We start from the raw sequence: 18,424 nt of genomic DNA, 5'->3' as shown, positions 1-18,424 counted from the left end.
TTGTTGGGGTGTCACTTCCGCCGTGTTCAGAGTACCAGACAGATCCACTAATAGCCTACACAAAACTTTGCATTAGCTACATTTTAATTTTACTTTTGCAACAATACCATGACCTTTGATTTGTAATCCCATGAATACAAACAAGAACACATGTATATGAAATATGTACAAAAGAAAATCCACCATGGAAAACAAATAAAAAAAACAAAACAACAAAGGACTAAAATGACTATGTAAAACCCATCCGAAGAATTAGATTTTTTTAAAAGTACTATAGGTATTCAAAATTGTCGCCTCGTAGTAGACTAATCCAAACAACAGCATTAACAACAATTAAAACAGCATTATAGATTGTTATTACTAAGAATACTAATGATTCTATTACTACTAATAATAGTGTTTAGACTTCATATAGGATAGATTAATCCCAAAGACACGGAAAGAAAGAATGAAAAGAAAACACAAATTCAGAGCTAGCATAGCTCTTTGTTCGGTACATTCAAAGCTTGTAGCTCCAGTGAAATCAAATCACTATCCTGACATGACCAGCTCAGACTTCCAAGACATCTGCAGTAACTAATGACATCTGTTGTCATTTTGTCCAACAGGTGGCACTATGCGTTTTCTGCAAAAAATTAGGGAAAGTACCTTCCATTGTGTCGGATTAAGAAACATCTAACATTTTTGTTCTCTCGTACAATAAAGTAAAGGGGAAAGCATTTGAGTGTAGGACGTAATAACGTATGTAGAAAACAAATATATTCAGTCTAGATGGGATGCATTTTAAATGTAAAACCCCGAAATGAGATCTTACACGTTTGTGACGGGATATAGGCTATAATATTAGACTACTACGGCACAAGTAACCTACGAGTCTCAGTTCGCCGGTCTGTGACAGAAAGAGCAGTAGCGTGAGCGATAATTAGGCTGCTTGACCGGGATAATAAATGTTTGAATAATTTCTACGCGTTTCTCTAGGAACCGATCCTGAGCAATGTGCAACCATTGAAATAGCCTAAACTATAATAACCTGTAGGTTTACAGATCGCCCTGAAATTATGTGAACATAAAAATTCATTTTTTTATTAAACGCAAAACTGAACAGAAATTGGAAAACAGAAAGCATAAAATGCTCTTCTGTCAGTTAGGCCGGTGTCTTTATTAAATCTTCTAATTTATTCAAAAGTTAAGATACTTAATCTTTCTAAACCGAGTATTACGAACACGTTGGATACGGGTGCAGTTATATTTTCTCCCATCTTCACTCATGGTCCTAGCGGAAGAAAAATAGTCCCTGTGTTTCATGCTTGTCTACACCCACCTCGAGGAACGGCTCAAGTTCGGCCTTTCATGTTTGCCACTGGACTCCTGTTTAAAAATAATCATACAAGATGTTACTGTTTCGCTGTTAGATGTTTTATTTCCAGCTACATTTTTAAACTTTGAGCGCTTTGCCTTGTTTTTGTCCAAAAACCTTCTTGTCGGTTGATAGTCAGTCGTATTGTACAACTGTCTACTTGCAAGATGCTCGATCAAGACCACACAATTTGTTTAGAAGGTGGCTACAGCGCTTTAAACTGCTCTGTGGTCAGAGGACTGAGAAATAGCCATTCGGATTTTAATTCACATTTTAGCATTAAGATCAAATAATTATTTACGGAAATTCGTCAAGTACAATTACAAATATAATACCATAGCATTTGTCCCTTACTCTCCAGCAAGGTTGTGTGTCTTTATGGTTTGTCTCATACAAACTCGTCCGCGTTGTGGTCGAGTAGGTCGAGACATCACCTCTGGCGGAAGAATACATATTTAGACGTCATCGTTGTGCTTAGGCTATCGCCAAGCAAAAATGTCTGCCTAAGGGAAACTCGCAAGTTACATATAGTGGATATTTGCAAAATATAACAACATAGATATTGATTTAATTGCACGTCAGACCTGATTTCAGGAAAGCTATACCACCATTGCCACACCCGATCGCCCTAGTTGGATTTTAAATACAAGAAAAGGTAAAATATTGTAGTGAGTTTCTAAAGGTTTCGGACTGGGTGAAAGAAGTTGGGATACAAGAAAGACGAGCGTTTATGGAGTGAAGGGTCGGCGTTTGCTTTACTGCCTCTACTTGATGGCGCGCTCTAATTTCTAGTAGCCGTTTTAATATGAATGTAAATGCTCCTTTTAAGTTACTGCATTTTCGGTGTTTATAAAGCCACAATACAGACTGCCGAATGTTTAAATCTAGACCAACGTGTTTGCAAAGTAACCACTTTCCTTTAATGTAACCAAAGTGTGGAGTCGCAAGTATTGTCCTGTTTGGTGTGGTTATGGCTTGTAGTTGCTCCATTCTACTACTATGCTTGTGAAGAATAAATTCGTGTGTTTGTTTGTTTGTTTTAAATGATGATGGACGGACATGTATATAAACGTAGGCTATCATTCGAGGGTCTCGCTGTTCTCTTTAAATCTATATAGGTGATCCCAAAAACTAATATTTCCTCTGTGAGGTAGTGAAGAAAGATATCATTTTTATTAGATATTTGTGTCATGTTTGCAACTAGTGTATTTGTTTGGAAATGGTCATCAGTAGTCGACAGTATATTCTGCCATATACAGTACTTGGGGCATTGAAAATGTGCGGCTAATGGGATCTTATTCATGATTCTGATGCCTTGTTCAATATCAGAGAAATCAAATAGGCTGCGACCTAAGACAACACAATCAATTTGTAGGCTGTTGGTGCTTAATGTTTTAAAAACATAACAGAAAGGGGAAAAGTTATGCTTAGAGTTAATTATATCCTGCAGATTGTGTTTAGTAATTGTTAAGATGCGGATGTTCATAACTGTCATTTGCATAGTCTGTAGTTGCTGGCTTAAAGCTACAGCACCAATTTGTTTCTGTTTTCCAGATTTAGTAAAAGACAGCAGTGATGAATCCTCAGCAGCGGATTGCCGCTATCGGAACGGATAAGGAGTTGAGTGACTTGCTGGATTTTAGCGCGGTAAGGTGCTGTTATTTTCTTTAGAATATAAGTGGATTATCTTGTTTATTACTAGGACTTTATTTGTCCCTAATAATTTAAAATACTAACGAGTAAAAAATGGGCTAAATGTCGTGTCCTTTACCGAGGAAACCATTGTCAAGTTTTATTAAGACTGGCTATTTACATATTCATCTAATAGCTCCGATGTTGGTGTAGATTTAAACTAGTAGGCTAAGCGTGTGAACTAAGGAGCTGGCTGTTTACAAGAGTATATGAATACTTACGATCACTAGAACTGTTTATAGTGTTTTATTGGTTAAGTAGTATCATTTTATTTTTAGTTATAACTTATAGTGGGCTTTAAATTTTATTGTCACATAGCTCATGTTTAACAGTAGTGCAATTGTCATACTTTGATGACTGAAGAACTTCACAAAATAATTTCTCTTTCTCCATCCTTCTCTGTCTCTCTCCCTTTAGATGTTTTCACCACCGGTGAGCAGTGGGAAAAACAGGCCAACTACTCTTGGAAGCAGCCAGTTCAATCCATCAGGTACTTCCTTTAAGAATTAGGTTTTTTAAATGAGAGTTTGTCTCACTCGCTCTGCTCACGTGGTGGTGCAGTGAGGTGCCTTTCAGAGTCGTTTGATTGCAGTTGGTAAAGCTAAAGGATTCCAGATGCCTCTGGAGGTGTTTTCAGATTTTAGTGAGTCGAGGTTAATGAGGAGCCATAAGGAGACTGTACAGGTTCATGTGGTGGTGGTTTGTTTTGTTTTTTTAACTTGCGGCCTACATTTTTTCCCCAGTGTAAGGCACTGCAGTCTGGAGAACACATTAGAACCTGGGTGCCTCCACCTTTGACTGCCACTGAGCACGGGTTGTAGACACACTGAAAAAGAAAACACCCTTTAGTTATGTCCTATTTGAAATTTCACAGCATGCTCTTGGTTTCATGTCAGCTTCCCTGGCATCGTCAAACACAAGCTTTTAATTAGGCTTCTTTGTATGCTTTCTTATGTCATGTTAGATTAAAAGACCCTGCCATTTTTGATCATGGTACCTGTACTAAAGTGACGTGCAGTAGTCTCAGGCTACCGGATGCTGCAGCAGCACACTGGTTGCCATCAGTTCTCAAGGCCACACCATTCTCGAATCAGAGTAAACTGGGGCTCGTTTTTTCTTGTTGAGACCTCTTTCATATTTCAAGAACAAATTCCCTACTTCCTTATTTTTTTTTAAAATAATGTCAGGTTACTCTTATTTCAATTTTTTTAATATGATTTGTAGACTGGCGCATATCCTTTCCTGTAATGCTTCATTTAGACTGAAAGGGCAGTTTTTGTTTTTGTTCCAGTACACCCCCCATGTCCCCCATCCCACCTGTCAGGTTTTAATGACAGAGGCAACCCCCTGAATGCGGTACCAAATGTTTGCAGGTGCTTTATGTTTAAGAAGGCGGTGCGGAGGGTGCAAACCCCACTCTTAGGGTAGGTAGGCTACAGTAATGCGGCTTTAAATCCATGTTTGTATGATTGTATGTTACGGTTGGGGTAAAGCTGCCACAGCATATTACATGAAAGTGAATCTCTCATCTACGCTGCATCTTTAAAAAATGCCACAGTCACGTATTATGCCTCCTCAGTGCACATTATGTAAAATGACAAAGCAAGGCGCTTGTTACTTTTTGTCAGCTATCTAAAGATCACACAGTCAGGAGATTAGTGAATAGTGAGGCAGAAGGGTCTGTAAGGAGCTTTTATGAATGTGCTGTGTGCCATGTGCGATGTGAACCATTTGTGTTCCATTTTGTGTCTGTTTAAGTGGGTAGATTAACGGCTGGTTTTTTGGGGGGAGTAGTGGGGGGGGGGTTTGTTTGACTGCTCAGAGGTCTGAATATTTTGTGGACTTGTGTATGTACATGGCTTAATTTGTTTGTTTAGTGACTGTAATGAGAGATTGTTAGCCGTCTTATTTGTTTATTGCCTCTTCTATGTAATTAAAGTAAACTTTTCTTTGATATTCATTTGTTAATATTAGAACTTCGTTTTGAAAACTGCTTGTTTGTTTGATTTTGTTCTGTTAGTTTTTTTCTGCTGAAGAAGCAGTGTCACACTATGTAGTAATCCTGCTGCACTTAATAATTCAGGATTGCACAGAGATCATGGCCTGATCAACACATGACAAAAATGGCAGATATCATTCACTGATTTCCAAAACAGGGAAGGTTGACTTTTTTTTTTTTTTTTTTTTTTTAATCATCACTTTCTTGATTGATTGAAAACATTGCACTGAGCTCGGTAAGGAAGGTGTATGCACAGAGTCAAGCTGTTCCATCACATTTCCTGTTGGGCCCAAAAGAAGTGTTTGGTGCCAACCCCATGCCCTTTCCCTCTACCTTAGGGAGAGCCAGGCTTGTGTGAGAGCACTGTGGTCTGCCAGGCCTCTGGCTCATCCACAGGTCACCGTGGCATGTCTCACCTGCATAACAACAGAGTCTCTCCTTTGTCTCCATCGACACAGTTATTCAACACATCCTGGTAGGCGTGTGTAACACTGGCACACTCGGCAGCGCAAAGATAAATGTCCTCGGCTTTACTGGAAATGGCCATTTTAAAGGCTTACCAAGAAGCAGTTAGGACAACAGTGGAATGCAGTCATAAATTTTTCCGCTTAAGACAATACTTTTGTTATACAGCTTTAGTTACACCACACTATATAGCTTCTGAATGTAATGAATGGTATCCCTTGGCAAAAGACCAAGGTGTAACCAAGGAGTGTGTAGCAGTAATAACATGGTGTTAGCTTTACCAAAAGCTCTTGAAATAGAGGTAATATAAAGTGTTGTTTGGGTGGAGATTGGCTGTATATTTAAGTTACAAATTATTTGTCATTTACCATGAAAATCCTCAGAAATAGAGGTAGTATAAAATGTTGTAGGGATTGAGTCTGACCGTATTTTCGTGAGTTAGCTACCACTTAACTTGTCAGGGGAGGTGGATGTGAGGTTTTTTTGTTTGGTTTGGTTTTTCTTGTGCATTTGATGCATGAAGGCTCCATCCATGTGTGGGCTGAGCCACTCAGTCTGTCATTGCTGCTTGAATTGTTGGTGGATTAGAAAACACTCTACTGATTAATTATTAATGAGGGCTTGAGAAGAATGGGAAATGATTAGTATTCACAATTTTATTCAGCCTGGGTATCTTTCTTTGTAAAAAAGGAAAAAAAAAAAAAAAAAAAAAAAAAAAACACCACAAAAAGTCTCAGAACTCACCAAAGTGAATGGCTTGGAGTTTTAAGATAATTTTTGCGTGAAAATAAAACTGCTTTGCTGTGCAGCACAGTGAACAGAGATATAAAAGGTGACAAAACAGTACTTGAGCAAAGCTTATCATCAAAGGCTTTTCAGAGGATTTGCAATTTTGTATTTTTTGTTGTTGTTTAAAACAGCGCCTAAGTCTTTCTCATTTAAGCACGAATTCATTTCAGAATAGATTATTTCAAACATTTTCAACATCTAAAACCACCAAACTGTGGCTTTCACAGTTTCTGTTATTAAAACCAACCTGATACGTTTTTCTGGGCTCCGGAAGCCATTGTCTCCTGAGACACCCTCAGCTAGTTTCTACGCTTTGCTGATTTCATTTCTCAAAAATGGTATTGTCATGTTTAAATCCACTTAAACATTTGTGATGCAGAACTGTTCAGACTTCGATGGAGGATGCTGTACTGTACTTTGAAACCCCACTGTATCAGAGCTAGAGGTTCAACACAAAGGCACACGCAAACACATTTAGACCTAGTGTTTATAGACTTACCATCATCCCAAACTTAGCAACACTGTCTGACAGATTTGTTTGTTTTTGTTCATTTTAGTCTTTGTTGGTTTTACATTTTAAGAAGAACCCCTGTTCTCTGAAGGAGGTCTGCATATTTTTAGCTAACCTGCTGTTTGATGTGTGAACCACTGTCCCACTCAGTGCGTGTGACGCAGGGGATTCCTCAGGCTGTGTGCTTGTGTTCTGACAGGGAGATTTTGGGGAGAATGTTTGTACGTCTCATTTATGTATCACAGGTCACCAACAGACTCAGTTGTGGCAGATCTTTCTGTTGCCATAGTGATCAGTGTCCTTTGAAGTCAGGTTATTTGGCATGGCTCGTGTATCTCCTTCCTCATTTCCACAAAGGCTTTAAAAAGCTGCACAAAAGAAAGCCCCAAAAAGTTTGGCAAAATTCAAAATTTGTTGGCTTTTAAAAAAAAAAGTTTTTATTGGGTTGAATTTTGAATACTAGTTTGTACAATCAAAACAGTTTTAAACGTAGACAGACGATGTCCTATTCTCTGGTAATACCTAGACAATCTGAACGTATTGTTCCAATGTACATAGCTATACGTGAGGTTATCTTCTGATTGGGCGATGGTCCCGAGGGGTATTGGGCTGTGTTCCCAGAGACGCCGTGACCTGTCTGGTCTGGTAGCGCGGCTGGAGCTGTCACTGCAGTCTAGGGTAGAGTGGCAGGGCGCTGTTCAGGTGTGCTACAGAGGGGAGCAGTCTGGGTCCACACACACGCTCAGCTGCTTCACGATGACTTTGTCATACAGAGAGTGGGGATTTATTATGATGATATCACCTAGAGCCCCAGGCTTTGCCAGAGGAGTAAGTCATTTAAAGTATGTGGGTCATATATGGAAATGCATCCTTATTTTTGTGTTTCTGTTTTTGTGTTTACTGCATTTGTTTTATCATAAAGTTTTGTTGAGTGGCATAAAGCTCTGTTTTTCTAATGATAACACTAGTGAAATATCTCTCTGAATATTACCAGCTAATATATGATAGAGTGTTTTGTCCTTTCACTTTGAAATAGTAAAGTTGATGTAGTTGAAAATATTCTGGTATTTAATAGATTTCTAAGACCATATTTTCTCTTTATACATTTAGTGCTTTTACAGTGAAGCTGTGGTGGTGCTAGGAGTTCTATCCTTTGGGACACATGGTGGCCTTTTATTGACCTGAATCCTTCGATTCCTGCCATGCTGCCAGTGGTTAGATGACACCCTGTAGGGTCATGTGATATCAAGTCGAGCAGTGAAACGAAGAAAATTCCATCCCTGTCAGTTCTAGTGGAAAGGGGGAAAAAAAAAAACCCAGAGAAACAACCACAGGCTTCGCTGTCAGTCTGGCGAAGCGTCGAGATCGCTCATTGAGTGCCAACATGTTCCTTAACTGCTCTTAAGGTTGGATAATTATGCTCGTTTTTGCTTGATGGCTCAAACAAAGTCTAGTTCCGCCATGCTTGGTGAGCCATCAGAGCAATTTCATGCGGGGGGGGCCATTGGGGGTGATGGGCAGACGTTAAACGCGCATTTCCTTCCCTGCGCTGCGTGGAATCCATGGCACACGCATCCTCCAGCGCCGGTGTCTCGGCACGAATCGACGCCGCAGTTCCGCGGATGCTGTGAAGCTCAGCGCCACATGGAGTGGGGTTCAGTTTTTGTTTGTTTGTTTTAACGACGCCATCGTGCCTTCTTGCTTGCCAGGCTGCCTTCCGCAGATGTGAGCTTCCCTGCATTAACTAATATAATAGCCTATTTATGGGCCCTTCCGAATGAAGTCTTTGCTCTTCAAGACCGTCGCAGTCAGAGAGACGCGGGTCCGTGAAAAAGCAACGATTGCTGATTTTTTATATATATATATATATATATATATAATTTTTATTTATTTATGTATTTTCTGTCTGGCCGTGAGTTTCCCAAACAAGTTTTGAAAACCATTTGAATTGCTAATACTGGTCTGAGGCTGAGGGATGTGCACAGGCCAGATCATCTTGCTTTTCGAGAGATGGACCGTCCACCACATTCCAATTTCATTACATGTCTGACCCATAAGTCCCTCTGTATGTGGAAACAAGATTAAGGTCTTGTGAGCTTAAATCATAGCTCAGAATTGAATTTGAGAGTGCTGGCCGGGGAATAGGCCCCGAAACATTTGTCAGGCACATCCGTAAAAGCTCTCCAACTGACCCATATCTGATGCACACGAACTAATACGAGCCGCGTTGTTAAAGATGGGTTTTATTGCTTTTTATTTCTATTTGTCTCTATAAATTACATGTAGTGCTCCTGAATGAAGCCCCAGGTCAGAGGTCAGGACTGGGAGTGTATATTTTCTGGCTGAGGTCAGTCCCTGACACATGCCTCTCCTCCCACATACTCCCCCTTCCCCAGCCCCATGTGGGAGATGAAGTTATTGTGATATGAGGCCACGGTCACTGCACACGTGTGTGCAACTCACCGTTAACTAAGACACAGAGCGAGACAATGATGTTTGATGGCTTACTCAGCTCTGCCTACTAATTCCAGCTCTTCCCCCTTAGGGCTGCTTGAAGTCAGCAAAGGCTGTCTGCTTCTAACGATCATAGAGCCTGCAGACAGGTCCCTGGAACGGGCCCCAGAGCGGGCCATACAGCCTTGGCTGAGGGGCGGCTGACACCCACTGGGAATAAGATGAGCGGAGTGGAGGAATAATGTCCCCTTTTGATCTCTCAGTCCCCTCGCGGGCAGCGGGGTGCAGGCGAGAGGACTCGAGGGGAGACCCGGACGGAAGACCCAGAAAGGAGGAGGAATAGCCCCCATTTTGGCGTGCAGCTGATTAGCCTGCTCATTACCCTTCACACCTTTAAAAAGGAAGTTCCAGGATGTCCTTTTGCAATGAAAAAGTCATATAAAAGAAGATGAAGTTTGTTTCTTTCTTTTCTTTTTTATTTATGGCTGTCATGGCTTGCGACTGCTCGAGGCTAGTCTTTCCTCCCACTGGGAACATTGTGATGCGCAGGCCTGACTTGACCACCTGACGGCGGGCTGTGCCCGCACCTGTGCACGCCTGTGTCAGACTTGGACGTCTGTGAAGTCACGCGTGGCTGCTGGCCTCACAGATGTGCGGGTGCCACGCTTACCCTCCGGGTTGCAGGGAGGTTTTGTTAAGCTTGGTTTGTTAAGCCCCTTCCTCCCATGAAAAGGTAGAAAGGGTTCTGGAGGGCCCGAGATTAAGATGGCGTGCAGTGCAGACCGGCACTCGGCCAATCAGCGCCGTGCGTCAGGGGTTTAGGAAGATGCTGGAGGTGATGGTGCATCTCTCTCTTTCTCTCTCACACGTGCGCGCGAACACACACACACACACGCATACGCACGCACGCAGTCCTCGGGCACCACAACTGGGACTGTGAGCTTGCGAGCCTGCATATGAGTGTGGAGTAGAGCGTGACTTGAAGCCTTATACTTCTATCTGGATTTTCATTTTAGATCCAGGCAGAGCTGATGTGGGAAAGCTGTTGTGGTGGCAGCCCTAATATGCGGGCAGAGGCCGGCTCGGGCTCTCCTGGACGCCGCATTTGCACTTCAGTTGCTCTGGTGTTTTTAGGTCCTGGATCCGAAAAACAAACCCCCTCCCTTCCTTTGCAGCAGCGAAAAATACCAATCAAACTGAAGTCCAACCTCTTCTCTTGAAAATGGCTTGAGGATTTCTGTGTAGCACTGATTTGTTCCTGGTTTTAATTTGGCTTTTGAAGGATGATTTTTAGACTCTGCCTAAAGACTTTGTAAAGCTTTCAAGTTTGAATATGCACAGCCTCATACTTGTTTGTTACCATGGTAATTATTGTAATAAGCCCAGGGATTTTTCCCTTCTTTCTGTCTTCATTACTTGGATTAAGACATACCGTAGGTGCACACCATGTATACTAATATGCTGTCCAAATTATTTAGTCTCTGTGCTTTACGCTTTTTCAGTTTATGATTTTTTTTTAAAAAAAAACAAAACAAAAATAAATCATGAGAAAGCATTGCTAAATTTCAAGCTCCATCTCTGCTAACCTCTCCCAGTGATGGTATAGACAGGGTAAGACTATGGAGTGTGTTTCTGATGGAAATCCGTGGCATTTTCCACAGCACTTCTTGTTTCGCGCTAAAGCCTCTGTGTGTTTTCCCGTGCGCAGGGCCACAGAGAGTTAATCAATATGAAGCTAGACTGTGTTATTCAGCCTGTGTCATCTTGGCTCCTCTCTCCCTCTGACAGATGGGATCTCTGAGGGTAGTGGTCATCAGCTCTGATTGGCTATCAGTCAGTTTACTGCGTCATTAATACTCGCCGTCCTTTCCCTCTGCCGCCCTCCATTGGCTGCGGAACGTTTTCATCCCACTGTTCCATCATCCACTGCCCCATCTCAGTGATATGAAGAAGAAACGATGGTGGGCGGCGGTTCTGTGTGTGTGTGTGTGTGTGTGTGTGTTGGGGGTGGGGGGGTCTTCAGGCTGCTGCCACCCCGCTCGGCAGTGCTGTCTGTTAGGCTTGGCTGTGGTGCGATTGCCTACCCCGCCAACCCCCTCGCCAGGTCCAGCTCCTCCAGCATGGGGTGCGGCGGGAGGTGTGAGGACGATGACGTGTGAGGAGCCCTTGGTGTCAGCTCAGTGCGCTCCACCTTGCCAGGCCAAGAGGGTTTCGGTGTCGACGCTGAAGACGGCCCCGCTGTTGGAAACGATCACGGCTCTGCACCGTGTGCCTGCATATGTGCGTAAACACACAAGTGTGCATGCGCATACAAGCACCCGTGCACGCGCACGTGTGCAGTGTGCGAGCCACGCGCCAGGTGAGAGATGGAGGGCCACGAAAGTGTGACGCGTGCGCTCGTGTGCGTGCGTGCGTGCGTGCGTGCGTGCAAGCGGGCGTGGAAGCGGAGCAGTCATAAGACGCAGCTCTGATTAAAGCCCACTAATGAGAGCAGCTCAATAAAAATAAATCCCCCTGATGCAATAAACGCCGCCTTGATTGCAAGCACCCAGGGGTGTGATAGCGTAATCCCTTTGTGTGCAGCACGGCGAATGCACACAAGGTTTGGTGCGTGTCGCATGCAAACGGAGATGCGTCCCTGGCTATTTGCATGCTCGTCTGATGAAGTCATGGGACGCATTGATTATTCTGAGCTCGCCATGTGCTCTCTTTCAGTTGAAGACACACCAGGGTTTTGATTCGCGATCGGATCCATGCACTCTGGTTGACACTGCACCCTTGGCTGCGCTGAATTTAATTACGCTGTCTGAGAAAGGCGAAAGCTCTTGAGTTTTTTTTCTTCTAAGACACCCCCCCCCACACCCCCCATTTTTACAAGGGAGATAAATTTCTCTTCCATTCGGGCTCAGGCACCTCCACTTCTCAGACGGAGCCCCGACCCCGCCCTAATCCCCCCCATCCCCGGTAAGCGAACGTGAGCATATGGTGCAAACGCAGCACAGGAAGGAAGTGTGGAAATTGCAGGGAATGAGAGTTGGGATTAATGCGTCTGAACTGGGCATGGCCAGACAAATACAGCAGAACTACTCTGCCTGGACCCCTTAGAGGGCCCCTCAATGTGCTCCCTGAAACCTGGGGGGGGGGGGGGGTGAGATGGGTAAAGAAACTTTTAAACCTCCACCATTTTTATTTCAAAGATGCTGCATTATTCGCTCGAGGGCTCTTTATTGACGGAGAATTTAAAGGGTCATGTGTTGTGCGCTCAGCAGGAATGCTGGTTAAAATGAGGTGACTGCGCGCCAGCGTTGAGTCTCACTCTCGCTCTCTCCTGCTCTGTTTTACACACCCACAATGTGTACTTTACCTACACCAAAAAAAAAAAAAAGGTTTTGTTTTTGTGATTTCTGTACTCATAATGCATTGTTTATTTTCCATATCTGCTAAGAGAAGTGCGAGCTAGCACCTCATGTCTGTGACTCAGTTTGTCCAGGGTGCTGCCTGATATGGGTGCTACTGCTGAAAGGCCATGAAATGCAAATAAAGCAAAAGGAATCTAATTCTCGTTCTCGCCTCAGCAGTGCCTGCTTCAGGTGTTAACAGGTCACACCACGCAAGATTAGAAGCTTTGTGCAGTTGTTCATACACAGCATTAATGAGAATCACCTTTATTCAAATCTGTGACTGGTTGATTGCGAAAGTTAATTATATTGCTGTTTCATCGATGAGTACTGATGCACTGCTAGTGTGTGTGTGTGTGTGTGTGTGTGTGTGTGTGTGTGTGAGAGTGAGCACGGGTACATTTGCCAGTCTCATAACACTCGCTGAAGCATTGAAAAGACACGTACTGTAGGTGTGCAGTGTCTGGGTCAATCTACTGAAAACACTAATCGGAGGGAATCGCAGTCAGTAAGTATAGTCAGAATATTTGCGAACTCGTTCTCACTGTAGTCACAAACACACAGTCCTAATGTGCAGTGCATACAATTCTGGGATATGGAATATTCAGAAATCCACCAGCCATTTTAGTCACAGCTGAAGGAACTCATTACTTGAGTAGCTAGCTTTTTGGAAGCTAACTGCCTGAAATAGTTTCCTCTTTTGCATATATTAAAATTAGCCCTGCATCTCCATATCCGCCCTGCTTTCAGACATTTCTCTCTTCTTCTCCTTTTCTTTTCTTTTTTATACACAAGTGTATTTTTCCACCTCCGTAGTCAGTGACAGCAGTGTGTGTGCGTGCGCGCTTATGTTTGACACATGTATGAGAAAGGAGCGCTTGCGTGTGCGTGCGTGCGTGTGCGTGTGTGTGCGTGCTTGCGTGTGCGTGTGTGTGTGTGTAGCGCAGCGGGGTCTTGTGTGCCTCAGTGAGAGTGACAGACAGTGTTGCGTGGCTGGCTGCGGGTTGGCAGACAGCAGGCTGTCCTGAAGAAGGCGACGCTGTAGTCCTGACAAACTCACCCACCACTGCCAGCACTCTCACCTACAGGCTGCATCTCCTTCACCCTCCACTTCAGATACAGCGCTTCCGCTCTCAATCCCTGACATGTGTATTAATGCAGTATACAGCTTTCAGTTTTTCCGTTTTTCATCATTTTAAAATGTAACATTAACCAGCCAAGTTATTTGCAATTTTATTATTTAGTTATTAGTTATTTTTTAGTTAGTAATTTCAACATTGTTGTTGTTGTTGTTTTTCTCAGGCCACCAAGCACGTAACGCAGCATTTGTACGTTGCTAACGGGCTAATGTTGTCCGAGGCTCAGTTAGCATTGAGAGCTGGGCTTCTCGCTCCCTCACACACACACCAGTTTAGTATGGGGCTTCTATTCCTTCTCCTGCCTTCCACTGAGGCAGAACAGAGGGGGAAAAACGGTGTTTCCTCTGCCACGGTCTGCCACGAATTCCACCAGCAATGCCCATCCGGCCTGCCAGTGCATCCATCTCCGTGGCGATTAGGCAAGCAGCAGATTCCATCCTCAAATGCCTTGCACCCCACACTTTGTGATGTCACGTCAAGCGTGTGTGCTCTTCACCGTAGTGTCTGGCTGTGGGCTAAGCCAGGACTGCATCATTTTTTCTTGTCTTTTTTTTTTTTTTTTTCCCATGGGTGAACTGGGGGTGGCTGGTGCTTTTAAGAGTAATAGGGGGTCCTTGATCAAAGCAGGGCTGTGTGTGTGTGTGTGTGTGTGTGTGTGTGTGTGTGTGTGTGTGTGTGTGTGTGTGTGTGTGTGTGTGTGTGTGTGTGTGTGTGTGTGTGTGTGAGAGTGTGAGCCCGTGCATGTGTGTAGACACGTTCGACAATTAAACTCCAGAAGAGTGACGTCCTCTGCCAAGGAAAATATTTGCTTTCCAGTCAAGGTCGTGTTCTCATAGCATTCTGGCATGAGGTGGTGAGGACATCACGCATTTCCTTCTTTCCAGTAGGCTGGCTGGGATTTCGCTCGTCGTCTGGAGCAGCCAGCGCCCTCACTCGGGCATCTTTCCCTGCCCAACCTGGGGGCTGTGGACCTGTCACATGACCTGGCTGGCCCGGAATGCCCTGCAGTGCCCGGTTTAACGGCGAGGCCCGAGAAGGAGAAAATTTGCACAATGGAAGCTGGCTGGGAATTGTGGAATTTCTTATTTTTATGTGGACATTAGGACAGGCTTTATTTTAAGATAACTTAATCTGTATTCCAGCTGTTGGAGTCTTTTTTTATAACTTTCTAAGGATCAATGTGGCAGTGCTGATACTGTTAACCTACATTTTTGTCTCTTTGGCTGTGCAGTCACAACAGTCATAAATCAAACTATCATTCAAACCACTTTGCTATTTAAATAGAAATATTGCAGTGAAGTCTCGACTATTACTGAGAAATTCCAAACAGGACAGTAAAAAAGTTCAGTCATGGCAGCCAGACACTAAAATAGGAAAGACAAAGATTTGCACATGAGGCAGCACCCGTGCCAAGTTAAATGCATATTTAAATCCTCCTCTCAACAGACATTGCATGTAAATGAACACTCTTTGGCACCGGGCGAGAGCACAAAATCCACAGCACTTGGGTAGGGGCGTTTATGCGTGCATAATTTGCATTTATTTTGAAGCAAATTTTCATAATTAAGTGTGACAAAAAATGTGCCTTTGAAATAATTATAAAGATGAGCTATATGATATACACACGGCTGCATTTGGCTAGCAGTGGGGGGTTTATGGGAGCGGTGTGCTCAGTGCTGAGCGGAGGCGGTGCTTGGTTAGTGGGCCTGGGACCAGCTAATGTGGGAGCAGCCTCTATCAGTGTGGAGCAGAGCTGGGTAGGAGCACTGGCTTCAGAATCTGGGGACAGACAGCAGATGCTTTTACAATAGCGACTTACAATAGTGCTTTGCTGTGTATTAGCAGGTAGAGGTAGAGGCACAGGCCACGTGTTGAGGTACTTGGGAAGGGGTGGGCAGTGGGACTTTTGGTTAATGTATTTTAATTTATTGTTAGATTCGATTCAATGTATACTTTTTCAAAAATCAGAATGGAGAAGTGAGTGTTGTGGTGTAAGGTATAAGTTCAACAGAGAGGAGAGAGAGAGGACAGTGTCTACATCAGTGCTGGTGGAAAAAGCTTTAATATTTGGACAAAAATAACCCTGTTTCCTTTTCTACAAACAAAATAGCAAGTTTTGGACTCTAGTGTAAAAAGACAATGAGTTCTGAGTTCAAACATTAAGGTGTTTTGAGATCAAGTCATGTTATATTGAAAATCATGTTTCAGGTTAAAAAAAGACAATTGCCTTATTAAATGTAAATGTACATGTTCTATAGTCCAGCCCTAGTTGCAGGTATGGATAAAATAATAATAATGTGGTGATATTGCTTAAAATTAAGAAACACATGAAACACGCTGGTGATCTTAATGTAACATGATGAAAGACTGACCTTCATTATTTTAGTTCAAATCATTTACATTTGTAGGACCACGTCAGCACTTTAGTCGCCGCTGAGTACTCAGGACTGAGGTTAGTCATCACGCTTGTTAGACATCTGGCATAACATAGTCACCAATATCACAATGACAATTACAAATTATATCTCACAGCGTGAGCGTCAGTTACGGGACAAAGTACTGAGCAGGGACTGATAGGCCTGCATGTGTCCACCGGCGCAGTCGTAACGTTTCACAGGGATCCTGGGGAAAATTGTGGCTATAACCGTGATTTAATGGCCACAGAGACTCTCCGTAGGACAGGTTTAAGTATAGTTAAGCCTCTGTTCAGGTGTAAGATGTAAATTATAAGTTAGTAGTTTGGAAAATGGGACTGACCTTGGTGTCTGGAGCCTGCTGACAAGTCCTCTGTGATTTGGTTCATGGATAACTTGAGCTGCTGACTCATAACAGAACAAACATGGAAAGGGGAAGCCCCCCCCCCCCCCCCCCAAAAAAAAAACCTCTCTCAGTCATCACCCTTCAACACTTGTGTGTTGGTTTGAAATCTATGTAGCACATGTTTATTTAATACTTTTAACAGGGATAAGAGTAATGGACAGCGCCGTAAAGACATCATGGCCAAGAATTCCTGAGGGCACCTCTGAGAAGGACTTCCCTGTGAGGTCATTTCCTCTGCTGGAATACAGAACATATGTCCCTTCTTTTGACACGTTCCAGTGCTGCGTGTGGATCCGCGACCCAGCCCAGTCTGTTCTCTGCCAGACTGTCTCTTTCACCCCCCTGTTTCTGACGGCTACTTAGTGGTCACTTGCTGACGAACCATGCAGACAAAGCCCATTCCACCATCTCCACTCTGTGTCGTGTGCCTGACCTTTTTCTTAACCAGAGGGTCACCTGCAGTGTGCTGCTGCTGTGAAGTGCAGAGTGTCAGCGAGGGCCAGGGGAAAATGCCTGCCTTGGCCCAGCCTGAATGTGCTGATATTCTCTGTGCAGGAGTGCCACACAGACCACTTGGCCTGTGAATTCTTTGGCATTAGACCAGTCTTTGCCTACACACTCTGTGTTGCAGGCCTTAAGAGGAAAGAAAAGTGGCAAATCTCTCTCGCTCTCTCACTGTCTGTCTCTCTCTCTCACACACACACACACACACACACACACACACACACACACACACACGCATACGCTCTCATCCTCTCCTGCTCTTTCTCTCTTGTTCTTGCTTGCACTCTGTCTCTCACTTGCCCTCTCTATTCCTCTCTCTCTCCCTTCCTCTCTCTGTCACCCTCTTTCTGTTGTTTGTTTTCCGTATGCAAATGTCAAGCTCATATTCGCTGTGTAGAATGTGGCCTGCCCAACCATGCAGTGAAAGGCTGTTTACAGCCAGTAAGGCTTTGCATATTTTTAGGAAAATGTTAACATTGTATCTATGACACTTTTATCAATTCTGTAATCTTTTCTGTGTTCGTGTGGGCACCACATTCTACACAATGGGTTTACTTCTCTTTCTTATGAGTGTCATAACAGAATCAAATGAAAAGTATTGTGCTCTGTTGAAATTACTGAGGTAGATTATCAATAACTTTGAGAGATATTGATATTTTTCTCTATTGCAATTTTGCGGATTGTACATGAGTCTGTGGAATGGAATGTTGTTACCTGCGAAACAATATTGGCTCAAACAGCAGAAAGACCCAAGGATTCATATAGCTTTTCAACAGCATCCACAAAATGCAATTTTGAGAGAACTAGATATTGTATTTGCTCGTCACATACCAGATGTTGAATTTATTCCATTGTCAGCTCTTATTATTTATTTATTTATTTATTTATTTATTGTAAACACACCCGCACCACAACCCCCATGTGTGTGTTTTTCAGCGGCTGTCTCTGAGAGCCGGGAGGCACCGTAAAATATGAGCTTCATCAGGTCTCAGTGCTGAGCTGTTTTGAGGAGGCGGAGCGATCCATCACGGGCAGACGGGAGAGGGGCGCGGGCCACGGCGGGTGTTGGCGCACGCGGGGCTAGCCACGCCGCCTCCCAAACGTGATTTATGTAAAGCAAAACAAACGGCGCGCCACAAACTGGCACGCCGGCACACGCGTGGCCCCTGCTCTTGCGTGGAAGCAGAATGGATCGGTCAGAGCACCCCTCTGCTTCCTCCTCCCTCCCTCCTGCTGGGAGAAAGGGGAGGGGCAGCGCCCGCGTGCTCTTCTGTGTCATCTCAGGACGCTGGCGAC

General features: G+C 43.7%; 1 protein-coding gene across 4 annotated transcripts in view; it reads left to right on the top strand.

Moving 5' to 3' along the window:
• The first annotated feature begins 1,853 nt into the window (after window positions 1-1,853).
• tcf12 (transcription factor 12) overlaps window positions 1,854-18,424 on the top strand; it is a 74,850-nt gene continuing 58,279 nt past the window's right edge. For 2 of the 4 annotated variants that reach the window (XM_035520737.2, XM_035520734.2), the window contains exons 1-3: window positions 1,854-2,012; window positions 2,912-3,004; window positions 3,467-3,539. In XM_035520737.2, the coding sequence (XP_035376630.2) occupies window positions 2,933-3,004; window positions 3,467-3,539 (145 nt within the window). In that variant the 5' untranslated portion in view covers window positions 1,854-2,012; window positions 2,912-2,932. The remainder of the gene's footprint in view (window positions 2,013-2,911; window positions 3,005-3,466; window positions 3,540-18,424) is intronic. The other 2 variants (XM_035520739.2, XM_035520738.2) reach the window with 1 other exon arrangement.

The sequence above is a fragment of the Electrophorus electricus genome, chromosome 23, assembly GCF_041902795.1.
Source record: "Electrophorus electricus isolate QZ-2024a chromosome 23, ASM4190279v1, whole genome shotgun sequence".
NCBI lineage: Eukaryota > Metazoa > Chordata > Actinopteri > Gymnotiformes > Gymnotidae > Electrophorus > Electrophorus electricus.
This window is presented reverse-complemented; position numbering and strand designations above follow the sequence as displayed.